Consider the following 17,999-nt stretch of genomic DNA (forward strand, 5'->3'; position numbering starts at 1 on the left):
GTGAAGTTTGTATGCCTCCTTCTATGTCCTTTTTTCAGTTTTATCAGTTTGCCTCTGAAAACTCACTAACTTCCCCTGGCCACAGTTACGCTTGTTGCTTAATTGCTACTCATGATGAAACCAGACTGTGGAGACCATAGTGGATTCATTACCTCTCTAGGTTAAAACTTACTCCTGTGAAGTTTTCGGGACTGGGCAGGGCTAAGTAACACCGGTGGCAACTCATCTATGACACCATTCAAGCAGCCTTGGCTGCTGTAGTACATTAAACATCCATTAAACTGAGCCAACTTCTTACAATATTGCCGTCTTGCAGGAACAAAGAGGAACAAATCTGAAGAATTAGAAAAAAATATGCTACGTTGAATAAATATACCCAGGGCTTTGTGAGTGCCCTGGAGCGACCCTCACAACTCATGGTCTTTTCCAGTCCTGCTCTCCTTTTCCACATGGAGGCTGTCAGGGGAGGCTGCCTCCACAAAGGAAACAACCAAACTGTTTGTTGATTCTCCAGTGCCTCATTTCCCATGCAGCTTTTGCACTGCTGGAAAGGACCAGTGGAAACTGCTATTAAATTTAACTTTATGGCTTCATATTTGCCTTGTACAAGTATTGGTGCCGGCAGAAAGCGTGAGGCGAAGCAGAGGGAAAGCTCTCCTCAGTGAACAAATGCAAACAAAATGCAGAAATCAAGAATGGACTTTGTCCACCATTGCTCCCTTCCCCAAATCATTGCTCTAAATTAATTTCACTTGCAAAGAACACCAGAAAACATACATCAGCAATGAGTTTTTACCTCTGTGGTGTTACTAAGACAAATTATGAACCACTTCCATCACAGGGCTTCTATGGGCCTTGTTTCGGCACTTGGTGGATGCTGGATGAGATGCCTGCATGGAAGTCCTTGCAACTGGACCTCACCGGGAGGCTCTGGCCAGTTGCTGGAACGAAGCTGCAGGATCAAGAGCAGTTACAATTGCAATTTTATTTGTACCGTCTCCTTCAGTTCAGAACACGTCATTATTAGAGGCTATTTTGTGGGCCCTCTTCCATGTTGGTCCCTTAAGACAGGCTTCACTGCAATTATGTTTTTTCCTATTTGGCTTTCATTTAGGAAAACCGAAAATCACTAAGAGGAGAATTACTGCCAACACTGACCTTTATTTTCACCCAAAGACACAAATCAACTAGGTGCGACACGCACTTTCATTCCCTTTTTCCGTCTTTTCTTTCTTCTACCAAATAAATATTTTAAGGTAATAAACATCAGCTCAGCACTGAGCCTGTAAAGAAACACATATGGGAGAGGAATTAGTCACAATGCTAACAGTTCAACATTATAGCAGTAGAAACATATAAATATATTCAAAGGTTTCATTTTACAGTATTTGAAGTGCAACAAGTCATTTAACAATCAAATATGTTAGAAACCACCATCCAACAGACTGAAGACCACCACCAGCAGTATTTCAAAGCAATGCCAAGCCCACAGGGAATAATTTAACATCATTCTAGGGGGGACTTTCTGGCATAAAAAGAAAAATAAGGCAGTGCACAAAGTGGCTTGGCATTTTAAATTCTTAAAAATAGTAGTTGACAGTATTGTTACAAAAACAAATGGAAGTTGGAAGGGGCTGGGAAGACAAGGCTGGGAGAGGGGAAACAACCCACAAGGCCAGCTGGTCTGTTGTGAAAATATCGACTGAATTGCAGCATTTTGGAATCACTGATAACACTGTAAACAAAAAAGGTAACTGTTTAAAAAAAGGTGACTGTGTGCATAATCCAGGGCTTTTCATAACTCCCTCATTAGCTGACAGATTTTTGAATAAGCATTCTTTCCTTTTTTTCCCCCCCTTTTTTCACCGAACCAAGTAAAACTATTTGGCCAAACACCAAGCTGAACTGACTACTAGCGCTCATCTCCAGGCCTGTGCATAGGTCACTACTTCAGCGAGGGACGTAGTTTTTTGGGATTGACATAAGCTACAGCACAGGAACGGTTCTGTTGCCTTAAACATCTTTTTCTCAGGTGGGGACAGGTCTGCAGGCACGATGCTGGGTCCTGCAGGGAAAAGCAGGTCTCGAGCCCCTCCGACTGCAGTGCAACAGTTGAAGTAGACAGGTGTGACGAGTCACGCCGATGCAAGATGGTGGCACTACCTCTGGTGGGGAGCTTCTGTGAGCGACGGCAAGTCAGGCTCGCCAGAGAGATGCAGAGCTCAACAGAGAGTGCTCATCTTGGACCGTTCTCTGAGGAAAAGGCACATGTTAAAAGCAGCCACAAAGCACGATATCCAACTGACAGGGACTTCAGCGGGGAGGGAGTTCCTACTCACCCCATGTCTTCCCACCCCACATATTTTAAATGCAAAAATAAAGAGCATCTGCCTTAAATGAGAAAAACCACGTGAATGTCCCTGGCCTGCTGACACAGCAGAACAGTTCAGCAACAAGCAGCTGCACTGACTCGCACGTGAAGCTGACCTCACGCTGGCTGTTCAGCCAAGCCAGTTCTCCAAATTCAATGCATCTGAGGAATTGGTGAAATTCAGTTTTGTGTAAAAGGAAAAAAAAAAAAACAAACCACACCATTTCGGAAGATCTGGTCTGTGACACTTTCATACAGACACAGCTTCCACACCACCTCTTAAAACCACACGCACTCAGTAAGGAGACGTTTATTCCATTATTTCTGTTTTCAAATTTTTGGTACAAAGTTTATTTTCAGAAGTTCCCACATGACCCCTTCTTCTACCAGCGTCTTTTAGGATTTTTCTATCTCTGATTTTCTTTCTTTATCTGTTGAAGCAAAAGCAGTAATTGCTACAGAAAGCAATAATGGCAATATTACAAATATTTTACAGCAGCATCCATTCGTCTCTTTGCCTCAAAAAAATAACAAAAATAAATCCAAAGACAAGATCCGTACTGCCACAAAGGCTTTGTAATATCCAGAAGTATGCTGCGTTCCCATATATGAGTTGTACAAGTCCAGCACAATTTTCCAAGTTTGTGCAGAGCCTGATAAATAAGACACAGAAATATCAGTTATGTTATACTGTTTCTAAGAACTTTTACTCTGTAAAATGTTTGGTCACTCAAAGCTATAAGCTTAATCACATATCAAAGAACACAGGCAATAAAGCCCATCTTACTAAAACATATAGTATTAGGCCAAACAAAATATAAGAGGACAAAAATCTAGTGGTCACTGAAGCCTCTTCAAAAAAGGTCTAAAACAGAATGTTTCCATCATGTATCAGAATAAAAATGTACTGTATTAAAATTTGATTTTTTTTTTTTTTTTTTTTTTTACAAGCTGTCTTTTAATCAGTCTTCTATTTACAGTGCAGAACTTCTGCCAACTGCAGTAGTTTAACTTTGGCACAACACTAAGTTCCAATCCTTTTGAGTATTCAAGTCCTGTGTGTGTCCAAAAATTTTCTTGGTTTCACGAAAGATTAGGCCCATTCACAGTTAACCAGTTTTCTTGAACTTTTTCAAGAATTGCTTCCCCTTCACCACATTGGGCAGCTACAAAGGAAAGACACTGTAAGCTATTGCATCATTCAAAAGAAACTCTTCATTCTAAACAGTGACAGTATTGTTGCTTCCTTTAACATCACATACACCAGACAGATCACACAGACGGCTACATACTGGACACCTTCTAAAAACCTTGCTGGTCGTTAGTGAATCGTCTTCCTCATACTTCAAATATATAACAACGCATTAACTTAATTTCATTTCACATGTCAAACAGGACGTTTAAATATATTGCAATATATTATAGAAAATTGCAAAGCGCCATCATTTCTGTAAACGAGATTGACACCTGTTAACTCTCCTGTGCACTTGAAGAGCAGTACCTAGTGCCACATTTTCTATACAATATAAAGCCTTCCCAGGTAGGGCAACTCATTTTAGTGCATTTCTGTACACACTGTAAGCATACATGCAGATAGCCAACTATGCAAAATTGGAAACATTTTTGTAAGCTGGAACTGGAGGTGGGGGGAACATTTCAAAATCATAACGGAGCTCTTGTGGTTGACCATTTCGTATCACAGATGAAGACTTCAATCTTCTGTCATTCTGGCAGATTCTTTAGGGGAAGTTTCATGATATGTATCTAGTATTGAATAAGCATAAGAAAATACTTTGATCCTATGGGACACAAATATTATGTGTCTTAACGCATTCTAAGTTATGCACAGTCCAATGTTCATATAGTAACCTTATCTCTAAAACACTTGAGAAACCCCAAATCATTTTTATGCCACAGTAAAACAACCAAGGATCAGTTACTTTATCCACCTCTGTAGTGCTACCTGCTCTAGAATAAAAGAAAAAAAAAAACCAAACAAACGCCTCACACTTCCCACCAAGCATGAAGTCGGAAGCGGAGGTAAGTACCATTGCTAACCACAACGCAAAGACCAGTGCTGCAATCCAGCCAGCACGCTCCCAGGCGAAGATCCATCTCGCCTGATTTCAGACGTCTGTAGTGTCAGCGTCCGCCTGCAAGCCACATGTAACAGTCACCGGAGCTTAGGGTGCAGTTCGTCTGACCAACTCCAGGCATGTTGGATGAGCAGGCTTGCATTCCTTAGGCATTCTGACTAGCTACGGTGTCCCGCTGAAACGCAGACATCAACGTGCAATCAGACGAATCCCATCTTAATTAATGAAAAGTGCTACGGGACCCGCAGTTACCCACTCTATGCTTTACGAAGTTGTGTAAGTCGGTTTTGCAATGACTATCCACTGAAAAAGTGCAGATGCTCTTCACCGCAGAAGGAGAAAAACCCCCAAAAGCTCATATCATTAAACTTGAAAAAAGCATCTGTAACCCACCTGTGCTTCAAAATCTCCTTTTATTAAGTGGGAAAATGATACAGAAATTTGAGCTACTGAGTGTGTATAAGTAGCTATTGAGGGGGTTTTTCACTTTCTGTTACAACTTTCATTTTAAAATCTTTTCCTACAGAATTTTAATACATCACCAAACCTCAAGTAACTTGACCCAATAAGTTTGTGTCATGCTACTTGGTAAATCTACTTATCTGAGGATATCACAAGCTTGATGGAAACTGCAGGTGCAACCCAGCACTGTTCAGTGCAGGGAACAGAGCCCTCTGCTACCTTTCCCATCCCTAATTTACACCATCATCTGAGGCATTTTGAACAACTCTCAACAGTTTTACTGCTCTCTGATCATTGGTACTATCTTTTCATTACTACTGAATGTAAGCGAAATTATTTTCCAAGAAAAAATAAATTAAATCAAAGAACGTAGCTATATTTCATTGCACTGTTTTTGTGCATTCAGGTTTGGGCAGGGATAGTTAATATCACAGAAGCTTAAAGATTATCTTCTCTCCTTGGGAGATATGAATATAGACAGATACAAGACTCGGGTGGAGGATGCAAATCAATACTGTCATATTTACAGAAGCAAATACTGACATCCAGCCTGAATACACAGTACTCCGTTAAGTGCAAAAGGGAAAATGCTCCCCACCTTAAACTACAGCTTGGTTACTCAGCAGCCAGAGACTAGTTGTCAGAGTTACTGCTGTGCTCTCATTTCAGAGGAGTATGGGGGAGGAAAAGAGCGTCTGCATCTTTGGGCTTTCTGGCCTACCGGGACTGCATAAGGCCATGAATCACTTTGTATGGGCTCCAGAAGAGCCTACTCCGCTCTGTGGAAGAGAAGGGACTGCATTTGCCTGCCTCAAAAGCTCTTTGGCGAGCAGGAAGAAAACAGGCTTTTGCCCAAAGTCAGCAAATCATGCATTAGAAAAATTATTTCATGTCATGTGCAGACATTTCGCTCCCAATAATCAAAGTTACGGACAGCATATTGCATATGTCATGAAAAAGCAGTTTTTAAAATAGTACTGGAGAAGGTTAAAAAAGGGAACGGCCTCATTTACTGTAGTTTATTCGATATAACCCACTAAGTTCCCATCGTGAGGTACTAGGCATCTTTCCTCTCCTTTGCTTTCAAAACAAAGCAGAGATTTCTATGTGCTAAAAATGAGTGCTTGCAATACTTGTTCTGTCAGAACGGCAAGAGTAAAACTTGTTTTGCTTATCAACTTCCAGGTAAATGAATTCTGCAGGGCAAGCAAAAGTCAAGAGCCTTCAAGTTTCTGCATTTTCCTTTCTTTCTGCTTCTTACAAGCCAGCACTCCGTTAGTTCATTTGAACCTCCAGGGAGGAATAGGTCTGACTTTCTTTTTATAACAAACACCAACCTTGGGGTCATTAAGAGGTTGATACTGGGAAGACAGCACTATTTAAGGTGGAACTGTGCTCTTTCATCGTACTCTGAAGCAAGAGCAAAACATGCCATGAAGCAGCATGATGCAGTGACACTGGATGCCCCACCCAACTGTGACACTGCTTGCTTGCTTTTAGCTCTTTTCCCTCTCCATTCTGGGACAGTATTATCTTTATTTTTTCTTTAGCTGAATTCAAGAGACAGCAGTCACTAGCATCATCAGATCAGGTACTCCTGGCAGAAACAGCAGATGAAGAGGAAAGCTCTACCTTAGCTCTAAAGGAACTGATGCTCACAGCTGAACTCTGAAGCAGTGGTCCTAGCGAAGACTGAGAACAAACCAGCTACCCAGAGGTAAGATCTGAGCAAGATCAAAGAGTTTCTTCATCTCCCTGTCAATGACAATCACTGAAGCCTGGCTCATAACTAGCACAAACCTAAGAGGTGAAGCTCCACAAAAATACAGAAAACATACTACAGGCTCATCTACACACAGTTTTTCACTGAGCAGGGAAATCAACAAAACCCCACGTGGACACTCACCCCGGGGTAGACGTACTTTCTTGCCCCTTCCCTCCCCGCTGTCAATGGGGCTCAGTCCAAGTGACTTCCAAAACACCTTGCAGGTGTGCATAAACTACAAGAGGGAGCCAGGCTGTAGGGCATGCTGCTGCTGAGTACAGCAATGCTCAGATTCGTCACAAATTAAGACACTTGAGGTTCAGGAAGTTTCCTGTATGGAATTGGTAGAATGAGAAGGCGCCCTAGCCCCTCCACCTGCCAGGTGATTTCTGTTTCTCTCAGGTGACTATATAGTGTGCCTTGGGCACCTAGGTAAGGAGGTCAGCAGCCTAAGGTTAGATGAGATTAATCTAGGCTAAACCATTGTTACCAGTAGCTTTGAGCTCCCACCAGCCACAACCACAATTCACAGATAAAACAGACCAACGTGCTGACAGCTCTTTCCAATGCTTCTCCTGTCAGTCCTGATGCGGGAGGCCTCCAGAAGGAGTCTCCCCCTCTCCCAGTATGCAGTGCAAGTATACACATGCTGTAAACATGAAATAAACTGGTAATTAATGGACTCTGCTTGTTCAAACAGAAATAACAGAAATCAGAGACAGATTATGAGCAATAATGGATGCATAACTGCTGTCTTCAGGCTGAACCCCCTCAGATTTTTCTCATCCTTGGCACAAGTGAAAGGCTTACAACATATGTGTAGCCCAAAGGAAATGTGGGGACCCTGCATCTCTCATTAGCTGACCGACAGCATATGGTTTAATTTGAATTTTATATTCTATAAAGAGACAATGTTCCTCAATAGGATGTAAATACTATTACAACCACTGGAATACATGGAACTGTAATATCTACAGCAACTGAGAATCCAGCCCAGTATACCTCAGCCACCATCTCTGACCATTTTACTGAAAGAAGACGTCCAATCCATCTATATTTAGTCTGATAAACAATGTATTTCCTCTTCCTGTGTTTTTCAGACCAGATGTGCTAAGGCCTGCCATTGTAGCTGAGCATTATTTAACAGAACACTGCCAAAATGGAAAATTTCCCAGTTTAATTGTATAATTAACATGGCTCTTTATTTTTTCCAATCTTTTAAAGAAGGTCAGATTTAATGCTCACCTAAATGCAGTGTCCACTAACAAAAAACTGGAGATGTTTATTTGGACAGGTTGCTTGGATGCAGTTTTGGGGTTTTTTTATTTGAAAGGAAATTAATTCTGGGACAACCTTAAGGATTAAGGCAACTCCAGATTTTGCTTGTTAGAGGCATATTCCCAAGGATTTTAAGGATTTGCTTTAATATTTTTGGAAACTTAAAAATAGCATCTCTTTCCATACTAGCTTTGTCCTTTCCGACTCAACAAGCAGATTTTTGACCCTGTATTCCCAGCGGAGCTTGATGCTAATGTGAGTCTTTCTTATGTCTGCTGGCATCTACAACAGCCTCATCCATACCACTACCAGCCAAATAAGAACACCTCCCAGCCACATGTAGCAGTCAATGCTGAAAAGGCCAGATCCCGATCTCTCTTACACCACCTCACATCCAGAGTCATAAACACTCCAATTACATACGCTGACAACATGGTTTTGCTTCTCCCCCACCCCAGAGTTAAACTGGAAGATTCTTGGCTAGTCCTCTCTAGCACTGCTGGCCACTTTGTGCCTCACCGATTTGAGTCTTGGAAGCCAGGAAATAGTTTCACCGTCAAATTAGTGTCACACACCAAAAGCTGTTGCCTTTTTCTTTCCAGCAATCTCAAACAGTCAGAAGAGCTCACCCTGGTAAATGGCTTTCACACAGAACATCCTCCTGCAGCTCAGGCAGCCTGTTCAATCCAGGAGCAGCAGGGCAGCTACAAGTGTCTAAAGAGGAAGATGAGTTAACACTATTTTTTTTTTGGTCAAACGTTATTCCCTTTCTTGCTTTGACCTGGTTTCACCCACAATGAGGTATGAAAACAGATCTAAATGTTAACTCCTCTGCTTCAGAAAATCATGACTTAAAGGACTTTCTTGGTCTTTTTGACAGTTATCACAGTGAGGAAGAAAGAGTAATTCCAGATTAGGTTCCTGGAAAAGTGGAAACATGAGGACATATTCGCTCTACACTAATCTGCCTCTCATTGGTCAGCAGATGCAGAAGCCTACAGAGAAGATGCTGACAGATGTGCAAAAGGAGATTGCTAGTATCCTTTCTGCTAGTGCCAGTGTAAAAGCAGACAATGCTGGCAACAGCAGCACCAATTCATCATCATCTTTTGACATCTAAATATAAAGTAACTTATCCCTAAAAAGTGCAGACCGACAGTAGCAAGAACATAAACTGCTCTTCCCCGGAGAACCAGTTCTCTAGGATGCCAGACATCTACCACACTAACTTCCGTGAACTTGACCCATTGTTTTTAAACTGGTAATTCAAACTCTACTAAGATTTCAATGTCTTAAATAGCTCCCCCCCCCCCCGTTTTAAAGACACTTATGCAAGATGGAGATGTTACATACCAAATTAAACTATTTCTGGAGTTCAGTTCAGGTAGATCAAACCACCTCTAAAAATAAGTGCGTTCACCCAGCAGCCCTAAGAACAACAGCACAGTGGCAAGCTCAATCCGATATGATGAATTTAAGTTAAACTTGCACACATATCATTCAACTGGGCTATCGCTGAAGAACAACTAAACACTAGCATGTTTATCATTCCTAAGCATCTAAAAGCCACATAACTTCATCTTGTTTCAGAATTAAACATCATGTCATTGCCACAACTTACGTGAAAACCTTTCTTACTAGTACCCGAAGACGCTTTTCGTCTCTGTATCTCTGTATTCTTACAAACCCCTAAGCATCTCTGAAGGACTTCTCGGCAGCTTCTGCCTCACATTTACCTTAAAATTCAGTGTAAGATTTCAAGAAATTATTCTTTTTAGCTAGAAATATATGTACTTTTCTTACCATTTCCAACAATGAAAGAATGCACAAGCTAAAAACAAATGTTACTATCAACTGCATCAAGTCTGTCAGGCATTTAAATTAAATTTATGTAGGATACATTGATTAAATGTAACGAAAAGCATCTTCTAGCATTAGACTCATTCAGTTAGCTCATAATTATCAACAAGGAATATTTCAGCACAAGTTCTGTAAACCCAAAATACTCTGAAGATACGCAAAAGGTGCCAATATCACCTTATTTTCTTAAACCAAGCAATCCTCACCCCTAGGTTCATTGATTCCTTTGTCTCACTTTTCCCCTTCTCTTTTGTTTTCAACTCTTTCCTTAAGAAATAAACCCAGGCCTTGAAACCTTTCAGGTGAAGTGATGTTTGCAAAACGACATCTTAGGTTTTTGTGTTTTCCTCCTTCATGAGCAGGCAATGTTCTCCTACATCAACGAAAAAGTGTGTCAGTATTTTTTTGGAATTAAACAACATAAGGCAATCAAATATTGAGAAGCAGTCACGTGGATGATGAACATGAACCTTCCCATCAGTAATGTGGAAGAGGAGGAGCCGAACTGGATCTGATTTATAACCCCATGTCCTAGGCAAGGCATGAGGATGTCCATCTCTTGTAGCAAGGAAGCAAATAGCTGCTGCCTGCAAAGGTAGCATCTTGCCCACGCTCTTTTAGATGGAAGGAAGATGCTAAGCAGGTGCTTGTTGAACTGAAGGCCATGAAAAATCATTTGGCTCTTCACCGTAACATCAAAACTAATTTTTGGCCTCCAAATCTTGAATTGCACATCAATCTGATTTTGAAAGTTTACGCTTAACATGTCGGGGGGGTTCCCAAGTATCACTATCATCTGTTTCTTCCTCATCTTCCTGATCTTCCAGCATTTCATCTTCTTCCTCATTCTCATCAAACAGCTCTATTCCAAGTTCTAATCTTCTCTGTCTTTCTGCAAACCACTCTCTGACCTGCTCGTATCCCATGTGAGATTTGGCTACCAGTTCATCAAGGTCTTGCTCATTAAGGAATTTGTGCTTCATATAGTAGTCCTTCAGGATTGCTGTTCCAGTTTTGAATTTTATGACAGACACACCTCTGTCCCAGCAATTTAACCTCTTGCTTCCCCGGGGCCTCCCCCGAGGCCTCCCTCTCCCCCTCCCTTTTGGTCTTCCTCTCCCTCTCTTCCTTGTAAAGCCTTGGCCATTCAGACTGTTTGCATTGGCACTCTGGTAATAATAATACCATTTCAATCCACCATTTTTCCAGGCATAGCGAGTATCTCCAAACCAGCTCACAATTTCTGATCTTGGGAGCCCAGTTTCTTCTGCCAGCTTGTTGTATTCTTGTGGAGATGGCCACTGAGTACGGACAAAGGAACTTTTAAGCATGTGCAACTGCTCTGGTGATTTTTTGCCTATTTTGCTTGAAGTGGAACACCCTGATTTTGCTCCTGCTGCTCCATCTCCCACAGATGTTTCTCCAGCCTCTTCTTTAGAGCCACCAGCACTGCTCTCATTCAAGTCAGCCCCCTCTTCTTTTAAGACATTTGATTTCCTTCTTTCTGTAAACCAGGCATCAATCTCCCTCCTGGTCAGTTTGGTTTGGGCTCTTAACCTATTCATCTCTTCATCAGTAAGGACAGGGTTATTAAGAAAACTTGCTTGGAGGACTTGCAGCTGTTCAGCAGTCTTCTCTTTGAATTTCTGTGGGGTGAAATCAGGAAAAGCACTCCATGATGACTTGCTCTGTGGAGTGACTCCCGTTGGGGACTCATTCATTTCGTCGCTTGAATCAATAACAATAGTGGCGCATGAATCACTGTTGAGATGAATCCCATGATTATTCTTTGAGTTTCTCTGATTGTAGCGTGTATCACTGAACCACTTTTTGATCTCTCCTTTAGTCAGACCCGTTATTTTCATAAGTCTAACAATTTCTGAATCTTGGGGAAACTGATTTTTAAGGTAGCTGACTTTCAATTCTGCCAGTTGTTCCTTAGTTTTTTTTGCTCGGATGCTGAAGGAGTCAGGATTCATCAGCGTGGATTCATTTTTGATAGGCTGAGGGGCTGGAACAGCAGCTACTTGTTTGGTTTCTGCAATAGGCTGAGCAGTGTGAATCTGACTCTTCTGTAACTGTGTTTGGTTTGGGACTCCCGCTACAGTCAAAGCTATTGGGGCTGTTACTGGTAACGTATTTGCACCCGCAACTTGAGTGAGAACAAGTCCTGGCTGACCAACTATTTGGCACGTCTGTAAAATTGAAGGTAAACCATTGCTAGCGGCAGAAATGTGTGCTGGAATAACGGTAATTGTCTGTGGTACCGTATGCACTGTGCCATTAAATTGTTTCCTCCTTGCTTCCTCCACTTCCTCCGGTGTCCAGCTCACACCATGTTTCAGACGCTGGGCAGAAAACCATATTTTAATCTGTTCCTCTGTGTACTTAGCTTGAGTGGAAAGAACAGTGATTTCTGACATGGTTGGATATGGGAATTTGTTGTAGGTGTTAAGCAAAAGAGGATTGTTATCCAAAGCAGTATTATAGGCTGGAATGCTATTTACAGGTATTAGGACTTTTGGAATCAGGTTTGAGTTCTGTGGAGCTGTAACAGCTGTTATAACCTGTGCCACCCCAGGCTGAAGCACCGGTGCTGGAGTCACTACCGCGCTAGCCACATCTGCTGCACTGCAAACTGAATGGCTCGCTTTTGACTCAGAAACTGATGGTGGTGGGTTTTCTGCTACTTCTTCGGAGTTTGGCTCATTTTCAGTTCCCTTTTCTTCACCAGGAATGTCATCAACCACATTGTGGAAAACAGCGATACGTTTAGTCTCAGTTTTGTTTTTCATCATTTTCATAATAGGAGTTTTGCTAATTGAGATCCCTGATGAGGGGACCTCAGAAGAGTTGGCCTGTTCAGCGTTTTCTTCCCTAACAAAACTCCCATCAAAAGTGAGATCGTTTACTGTTTGTTCAAAGATTGTCTGATTATTACGTTTCACCATAGTCAATTTAAAGTTCTCCTCTCCAGGGTGGTACTTCAAATTATGTTCTGAGAGAGCATCGTATCTTTTGGTAAGGAAATTGCATTCTACACAAACATAGGATGAATTTAATACTACATTGGGATGTTCTGAATCCACGTGGAAAGTAAACATATTGAGATCTGGAGTTTGAAAAGTACAGTATTTACACTCATAACCACCTTCTACTTTATTTGTATTTTTCTGATTGTCTGAATCCACATACTCATGAACATCCTCATCACTGGTTACACTCTCTGCTGTAGGGTTATCTGCTGGTGCGAGTACAGGTGGTCCTTCCTCCAAGTCTGATACCATTTCTAGATCCGGATCCTGCTCGTTGGCTAAGACCATGCACGGTGTTGTTGATTTTCGTTTACTTGCCATGCCTGTTGTGTGAAAGTGTTACTGACTAGTAAGATACAGACTTAGCTTCAAGCTCTTCTTGGTTAATAATGGCTTTCGGTACTTCAAGTCAGTTCTTGTAAAGTCTCAACATTTATCCCATTAGCAGCTTTTCTTTTGTAGTGCAATCAGACTAAAAATAGATAGTTGAGGATGAAATGTTGAGACACACTGTTTTAAAGTCCACATCCACCACCTGTAGCAAAGAAGAGACAGTGGAATTAGTTCAATTCAAAGAGTAACTTCTATTCTGCTACATATTTTGGCTTAAGGTAATTCAAGTCCTTTGGGGTTCAATCTGCCACTGTTCATCCCCTGAAACCGGCAGACCCATTCCAAAAAGAGATACTAAAAGCTAAACTAAGAAAGGCAAAATCCAATCCACTTATTACAGGCTGAAATTTATTTTAGTTCATGTCAATGCAGTGAAAGGCAATGCAGTGAAAGGTAACTTTCTGACTGTCTCCCTTTCTTCAGAAGCCTTTTTCTTGGCACAATGCTGAGGTTGGTTGTCCTACGTGATTTTTGCAGTCTTGCCTTTGGACTGCTTTGCCTATGCAATGGCAACTTCTCTTGACCGCCCTGTGAGCTCACGTCCCTCCTATCACAAGCTTCCTATCACAAGCTTGACCCCAGAATGACACCTTCACTGCTGACTCCATCATGTCTTTTATATCAGAGGTTGTGAAGGGTCCCAGAAAAGGCAGGTTTGGAGTGTTTTTCTACTGCATTATATATGCAAGCATGAGCATACGCAGGGCCTTTCTCCCAAGCCTGAAAACAGGTAAAACAATGCCTTCTTAAGGCATTTTGACAGACAAAAGATGACTATCCCTTCATCCTAGCTCCCCAAATGTCATTCTCCAATTGAAGACCAATCCCAAACCAATAGAAGTTGATTGCTAGCACATGGCAATTAACTAAAATCTGTTTTCATGCCCCTATGCATTAACAGAGACATGATTGATTGGGTGAACTGTACCAGAGAGACAAAGCATTAAAGATTGATATAGCAAGCAGAAACCAGGCAAAATTATGTATTTTCTGTTCAGAATTCCTTGTCCATTTCTAAGAAGAACAAAAGTACCCCCAAATAAATTTGAGGCCTACTGAAACTCAGAGAATAAATACTATCTTAAATAGCACTGACTGGAGTGAGTTTTGTCCTACAGGGACCACAACTAGTCTGCTGGAAATGATGCACAAACTTCTGCAGAGGGTTATATAAACTCTGTAATAGTTTTCTTCTTGAAATAAAATCAGACACTGATTTCTCATACCAGAAATCCCATAGGTACATGAATTTTTAGACAGTGGAACATCATCTACTTCCCAAAGCAGGGGCATGCTCAAGTTCACGGCAATACTCGAAAGCTATTTCAGAAGGTTTAGAAAGGGAACAGCACGTAACAGGTTGAAAACAGAAGGCCAGCTTTCTTCGCAACAAAGTCTTAAAGGAAAAAGAACAGTGTAAAAGGAAGAAAGGCAGTTACAAGAAATGAGAAGGAGAAAGGAAATACTATTTTTCACCATAAAATAACCCGATTCTTTCTTTTTGATTCTTTCTTTTTGATTATGGTAAGGCAGGGGCTGTGGATAGGAAGACAATTAATCCTTAGCTTCACATTTTTTCTTTAGGCAAAAGACTAAAGTGTTCATCCACAGCTGCCACCCAGCACTGCTCCATAAGCTCTGTTTTTCAAACTGTGTGCCTCACCTCACTTCTTCATAAAAATCCTCCCTAAATGTTTTTAACAGTCACCCTCTGCACCACTTCTGTGCCTACGTCCAAAGTGCACAGCCTGATATGATAGGCTTTTTACGCCACAGGTATGGTTACACGGCATTAAAGACACTGACAATGCTCAATAAATCTTGGGTAATCATCATTCAAGGATGACAATTATTTAATAGTACTGAAGTTGAAAGATACCCTTCTTCCACAAGTTAATGCTGGCAGTCTGTAAAACTGCACAGAAGTGTAAAAGATATTTATTTTAATGTATATACAAAGTATGTATTGCAGGCCATCTCATTTATCTTTGCAGTGAGAGAACCATGAAGCAAAGCTAAATGGATCCATTTGTCTGAGTGTCCTGGGGGATGAGAGGTAGAGCATTATTAACCGTACTGCTTCTCTGTGGGGCTAGAGGGCTCTTCACAAAAGACAGACAACTGCCAAGACTCCATGTTGAGCAATGCTCTTGGGGAAGAGCTGGGTGGTATTACCTAATCCTTCTGCGATCCCAAGTTAAAATTTCAGAAATGCCAGAAATGCCCATTTTCAAAAGCTATTTAGCAGCTGGTTTGGCTGACTGAAGTTGCAGTTTGAAAAAGTGACTGCAGTACTCTGCAGTGCCTCATCCCTAGCACAGCACATAGGATCTATACGCAGGGCAGCAGAGTGAGCTTAAGGGCTTGCTGAGGGTCCCATTCTGGGATGGCACAGGGCGCAAGTGAAAGCAACGTTTGACCTGACACGCAGTGCTGGAGCATGCTCGAGATAAGGCTAGAGATAACGAATAAAATGGGAAATCCGTCCAACAAATCAGTAAGTGTTTTTCTCCAGTCCCCTCATTTACCCAATAGTGTTTGTGGTGTCTGTGAGCCTACAGGTCCACGTGCAGTTGCATCACCTGCAGCCTTTTAGCTAAATCTCTGTATCACATCTCTGCTGTGGTTCAGTTTCGCTCACGGTACACAGGCAGGTTATCCTACCTCTCCACTGTTCACCAACCGAGCAACATGTTTCTTTGATGCAGGCAGGTCTCAGAAAAAAGAAAGCTGCATCTACACTCTTCTGGCTACACTATGCAAGATTTTTTTTTTTAAAGGATGTTGATATCAAAACCCTGTTTAATTCAGGGCTATAAAGAGCTAATGCAGCATTCACTAGGATCTCCGCAAAGCAAAATGCTTGCAACCCTTCACAGTCATCTTTCCTCTACAGACTTCACAGAAACCTCCATTCCCTTCCCCTTGGTGGTAATGGGATTACTCTGTCTGTAGCACCCTGCCTGACATGCTCTCTCAGTTTACCAGGGGATTATGAAAACTCACACTTCAGCAGTTTATCAAACCAATTATACATCACCCTTGTACTTCAGTTCCTCTAAAACACCTCTCCTGTCCTGCTTAAACGAATGCCATGCGGGACCTTGCCATGTATCTTGACTTCAGTAGGGTTTGCAACATTCCGTTCCAGTAGGCCAATTACTCCAGCAAAAAATGAAGTCAGATTGACTTGACATGGTCTAGTTTTGACAAATCCACCTTTTTAAGAACCCTGTGACAATTCTCTAGGTTCTTACAGGCTGATTTTTAGTAAATTCTTCCTGTATCATCCTGGGAACAAAGATCCCGTTAACTGACCTGTGATTCCCTTTGCACTCTCCTCTGCTCATGCCTGTCCCTCATTTAAGACTGCGTATTATGTTTGCCTGTCTCAAGTCCGCTGAGACCTCCCCCCATTCTCCATGAATTACTGAAGATCATCACTAATGGTTCTGAGATTGCTTTGGCTTGTCCCTTACATGCTTTAGGGTCAAATACGTGACTTAATATTGGTTAAGATTTTCTACTTTTATCTGGACTGGTTTTTTATCCCTTGCTGTTAATATTGAAATTATATCGTGCAATTTGATTTGTAATGCAATATTCCAGGTGTTTGCTTTGTGTCAAAAGCAGCATTTTTCAATGAAAAAATCTGGAGGAAAAACTTCAAATTAGTTGTACTTTTATCTCTCAAGACTGTAATCACTGCAATCACCTTCTGCAATTTTACCTCAGATTTTTATACAATTGATATTCCTAGCAAAAACAGCCCATGAACCTGACATTTTTCCAGGAACATTAAAAAGTGCAGGCATACTTTTTTGAAGGTCCCGGATCTTTTATTGTATCTTTGAACAGGCAATTGCTGAGGACACTGTTCTTCAGAAACAGATCATAAACAGTTAATAATCCCAATTCATTAATAATTCTACTAAGACAGATTTATTCCAGAGTGGAATTCAACATTTAAAGTTGTCTCTATAGCAGATTTGGATAAAGTTACATATAAATGCTTTCTAAATGCAGGAACAAACCTTCAAGACAAAGGGTTGATAGCAGAAGACACGTATAAGAACCTGTTTCTAGCACAGATTTGTACCCACCTCTTCCCTCCCTCCCCCAAACAGGAGTAGCTGATGCAGCAAGAAAATAAATGAGATTACAGAAAGCGTTCACTGTGTGTTCAGTTTGTATGCTTTATGAAAAGGCATTTCACCCAGCTTGCTGTATGTCACTTACATCCAGCATGCAGGAAAAGCGTGCCAACAAAAAATACAAACCCAAATAATGTGATTTGAAGAATATGCACAAACAGGGTGGCTCAGGAGAAGATGAAGTAATTGAAACTGCTTAACTCTTAAAATCACCTAGATTACAAATTGCCTACAATCTCTCTCAACACAGAAAGCATTGTTTTGTCTTCTACTTATAGCTTCTGATTAATCCATGACAATATGCAACTATTGGTCCTTTGTTTAGCCTCCTTCTAACTCTTACCATTTATTCAGAATAGATGTATCCATGTCAAAAACTATTCTGCAGAGAGCTCAGCATAGGCTAATCTGCTCTGATCTGTGCTGCCTCTCAGCAAGAAGGGTGAAGGACACTATTTTATAGTGCCATTTTCTTCAGTTGTTCATTATCTGTAAGGTTCAGAGGGCATTACTGCTTATGACTCCAACATAGAGACAAATGTCTATCTAAATCCTGCAATATTCACATTTGATTCCTGTTCTAAA

The 17,999-nt window shown here is 41.3% G+C and overlaps 1 protein-coding gene across 17 annotated transcripts in view; it reads right to left on the bottom strand.

Annotated features, from left to right (window-relative positions):
• Positions 1-971: 971 nt before the first annotated feature.
• ZHX1 (zinc fingers and homeoboxes 1) overlaps positions 972-17,999 on the bottom strand; it is a 29,648-nt gene continuing 12,620 nt past the window's right edge. For 6 of the 17 annotated variants that reach the window (XM_075085731.1, XM_075085729.1, XM_075085724.1 and 3 more), the window contains 3 exons: positions 10,303-13,402; positions 9,326-10,205; positions 972-8,686 (listed from right to left, as the gene is read on the bottom strand). In XM_075085731.1, the coding sequence (XP_074941832.1) occupies positions 10,567-13,188 (2,622 nt within the window). In that variant the 5' untranslated portion in view covers positions 13,189-13,402 and the 3' untranslated portion in view covers positions 972-8,686; positions 9,326-10,205; positions 10,303-10,566. Of the gene's footprint in view, positions 8,687-9,325; positions 13,403-17,999 lie in introns of all 17 variants that reach the window. The other 11 variants (XM_075085742.1, XM_075085738.1, XM_075085730.1 and 8 more) reach the window with 11 other exon arrangements.

The sequence above is a fragment of the Phalacrocorax aristotelis genome, chromosome 2 (assembly GCF_949628215.1).
Source record: "Phalacrocorax aristotelis chromosome 2, bGulAri2.1, whole genome shotgun sequence".
Lineage (NCBI taxonomy): Eukaryota > Metazoa > Chordata > Aves > Suliformes > Phalacrocoracidae > Phalacrocorax > Phalacrocorax aristotelis.